Below are 2,935 nucleotides of genomic sequence, written 5' to 3'. Positions count from 1 at the left end.
CATTGTCAAGGACTGCAGGCATTTTCTAACTCTAGTGTGGTATGAGCAGCAAAACTTCCATGGGTACAGAAAGTGTGATATGGTGGTCTTATGTAAAAATGGTGGGATTTTCATAAAAAGCAGACATAATGGAATTAGTCTCCTTTAAGTGCTGTTTCCTGTGACTGGAGAGCAGAACAACAGTAAATGACTAGCTAAGAGGTAGTTCAGTTACTGTTTGTGTTTGTTGAAGGCTGGGAACTACTGTTGGATTTCAGATTGGCCTTGGTTTACCATACTATATGGCTATGCTTCCAAGAGGGTTATCTCAAAAAGCTTCATCCTTATTTTGTGTTTATAATGGCTTTTACTGCATCAAAATGCCATCACCTCACAAAGAGGTTCCTCTGGGAGCACTTTTTGCTCTTATTCTTGCTTGTTTTCTCAGAGTTCATTAGTCCTTATGTGGGTATCATTCCTATTCACTAAGAAAGGAATCAGAAGTGAGTGTACATTTCAAAACCTTAGTTTCACTATGCTGTATACATTTTCTTGAACACAACAGGTCTTCTCGTGGGAACATTAGATGCAGTGTTGGATTCTACATCGAAAGTTGCCCCGTTTCGCATCCTGCATCAGACACCAGACTCTCAAGTCTACTGGTCCATTGCATGTGGTATGTACTATGATTTAGAAGCTGAGTTTATAAAATGAAAAATGAGTGTACAAAGTACGGGATCTGGTTTTGGGTTAATCCTCTCACATCATTATTCATTCTTGTGACCTCTAAATGGTTTAAAATCATTTGCAAACCTGAGATTGACAGTAATGTGTGGTTCCAGGTTTTCAGAATATATCTGTATCTATTACAACTTCCTATTGCCTACTTGCTGCAGTAGTCCATCAGGTACTAAAGCCTTGGTAGTCTCTTAGAATAACAGTAATATAATCTTTTCTTCCGTAAGCTGCATGTCTTAACTTGGCACAGTTCAGAATGATAGGGATAAGCTGAGTCTAGAGTATTAAGTGTTCTGTAGGTAGGAATAACAGCAGCTACTTATCCTAATGTTGTTTTTTTTCTTTGCTTTTTGAAAAGAGGTTTCCAGTCATGGTCAGAGCTGAAATATTCTTCATATCTGTAGCTCTTGTAGAGTAAGAAAGTTCTTTCTTTTTCTCATGTTGTGTTATTAGTGAGTACGAAATAGAAAACAAAATTGAGAGTGGAGTACGTGATTTTTTCCAAAAGCATGCCTTTGCTGCCATGCGTTGGTTTATTTTGTTGTCTTTTGGGTTTGTTTTCAGTTTTATTTTAAGTTTTGCAGCTTTTCCTGAAAATAAAATCTTAATTCCTTTATAGAGGCTCCTTAACTACTGGGTGTCCAGAGACCTCCATTCCAGAAGTTGAAAGGATGCTTTTATTCTTTACATGCATCATTGATTTTACTTCTGAGGCATGGTCTTGTCTTTATGTTGAAATAATATTGTCATGTGGTCTGATGCTAAAGAGTCACTGTTGTGGAATTAATCTAGTTGTAAGGCTTTTTGAAAAAACTGTAAACATAGAATCATAGAATGGTTTGGGTTGGAAGGGACCTTAAAGATCATTTAGTTCCAACCCTCTGCCATGAGCATCTATAATTACAGTGAAAAAGAACCATGTATTTTAGTTAATTTTTCCATGCTTTAATTTTTTTGAATCATTAGTGTTTTTTAAATTAAAAGGACTCCATCTAGACTTCTTCAGGCTTCAGGCCTTCCTTTTAGTTGCCTCTGGCAAAATACGAGCTTTGCAGGAAATCCACCATTCTGCGAACACTAACATGCATGAGTAATTTAACTAGTAAGTGCTATGCTGTTGTTACATTGGATTTTGCTGTTATCCCTTTATTATGAATCTTCATTGCTTCACCCTAAATGAAAAATTATGCCTCTTGATGTCTTTTTTATACAGTTAGCTACTTTCAAAATGCAGGTTTGTTCTTTTAGGTGTTTAGTTAATAATTTACACATTTCATGCAGTAGTGCTGATCTGTTCCTGTTCACATTCTGCAAGGACTTCTCGGAAGGGCAGTAGTCAGTGAGAGAACAGTTTAATAGTGATTTCATGTAATTCAGTACATGTCACTTTAAAAGGGCAGCCTTATAAAGTTGATAGAATTTGAACAGTTTGTGAATTGGCAGTAAATAAAATTTTAGAACTACTTCTGAGAAAGTCAGGACTGGTGGTGACAGGCTGTCAAAAACATACTTTGGTAAGTATGCTGGAAATACCCTCTGGGGAATTCCTCATGCTATCAGTTCAGGCCTTGGGAAAATACAAAATGTTATCTTCACCTTAGGACTGAATTGATGTCAATTCTGTGCTGCATAAGAATACTTTACAACAAAAGGCTAGTTGTAGTCTGTGTTCAAAACCAGATTGTTCCTCCTATGAAGAAGTTGAAAAGATTAGATTTTGATCCTACTATTAGATATTAAAGATCTGAAGCAGTGCTCCTAAATCATATAAATATTTATTAGTATGTTTAATCTTCACTGTGTCACTTCCGTGCCTCTGATTTGTACTGTGACTCAATAATTGGTCTACATGTCTAGTCTGAGAAAAATAATTAGTTTGCAATTTAATTGCTGTGTTAATTACTCTTCACATAATTTTTTGAAGTGTTGTTGCAAATCCACGCTGTGTAGTGCAGTATAACTGTTTAACCATATTTAGAACAATTTCCATTCATTCCTAAGGCAACTTTAACTAATTCTGTGGGGTCCATTGAAAGTTGTTTAATTATTCTATCAAAGTAAATGGAAAAAAAAAGGAAATTATTAAAGGTGCGTTCTTGGTTAGGGGTATTGATAGTGTGTGATTACATTGACTGATTTTATTTTGAGCATTCCTGTGGAGGATGAAGCTGCCAATTAATTTATATTCTAGAATCCCTTTATTCAAGCCTATGCAAAT

The 2,935-nt window shown here is 35.7% G+C and overlaps 1 protein-coding gene across 1 annotated transcript in view; it reads left to right on the top strand.

Moving 5' to 3' along the window:
* Positions 1-544: 544 nt before the first annotated feature.
* The window catches only part of TBC1D8B (TBC1 domain family, member 8B (with GRAM domain)), a gene marked incomplete at its 5' end in the record, with an annotated part of 25,695 nt that continues 23,304 nt past the window's right edge, over positions 545-2,935 (top strand). Inside the window, one exon of the mRNA XM_010015212.1 lies at positions 545-655. Within this exon, the coding sequence (XP_010013514.1) occupies positions 545-655 (111 nt within the window). The remainder of the gene's footprint in view (positions 656-2,935) is intronic.

This window comes from Nestor notabilis, unplaced genomic scaffold (assembly GCF_000696875.1).
Source record: "Nestor notabilis isolate BGI_N333 unplaced genomic scaffold, ASM69687v1 scaffold5500, whole genome shotgun sequence".
NCBI classification, from domain to species: Eukaryota; Metazoa; Chordata; class Aves; order Psittaciformes; family Psittacidae; genus Nestor; species Nestor notabilis.
This window is presented reverse-complemented; position numbering and strand designations above follow the sequence as displayed.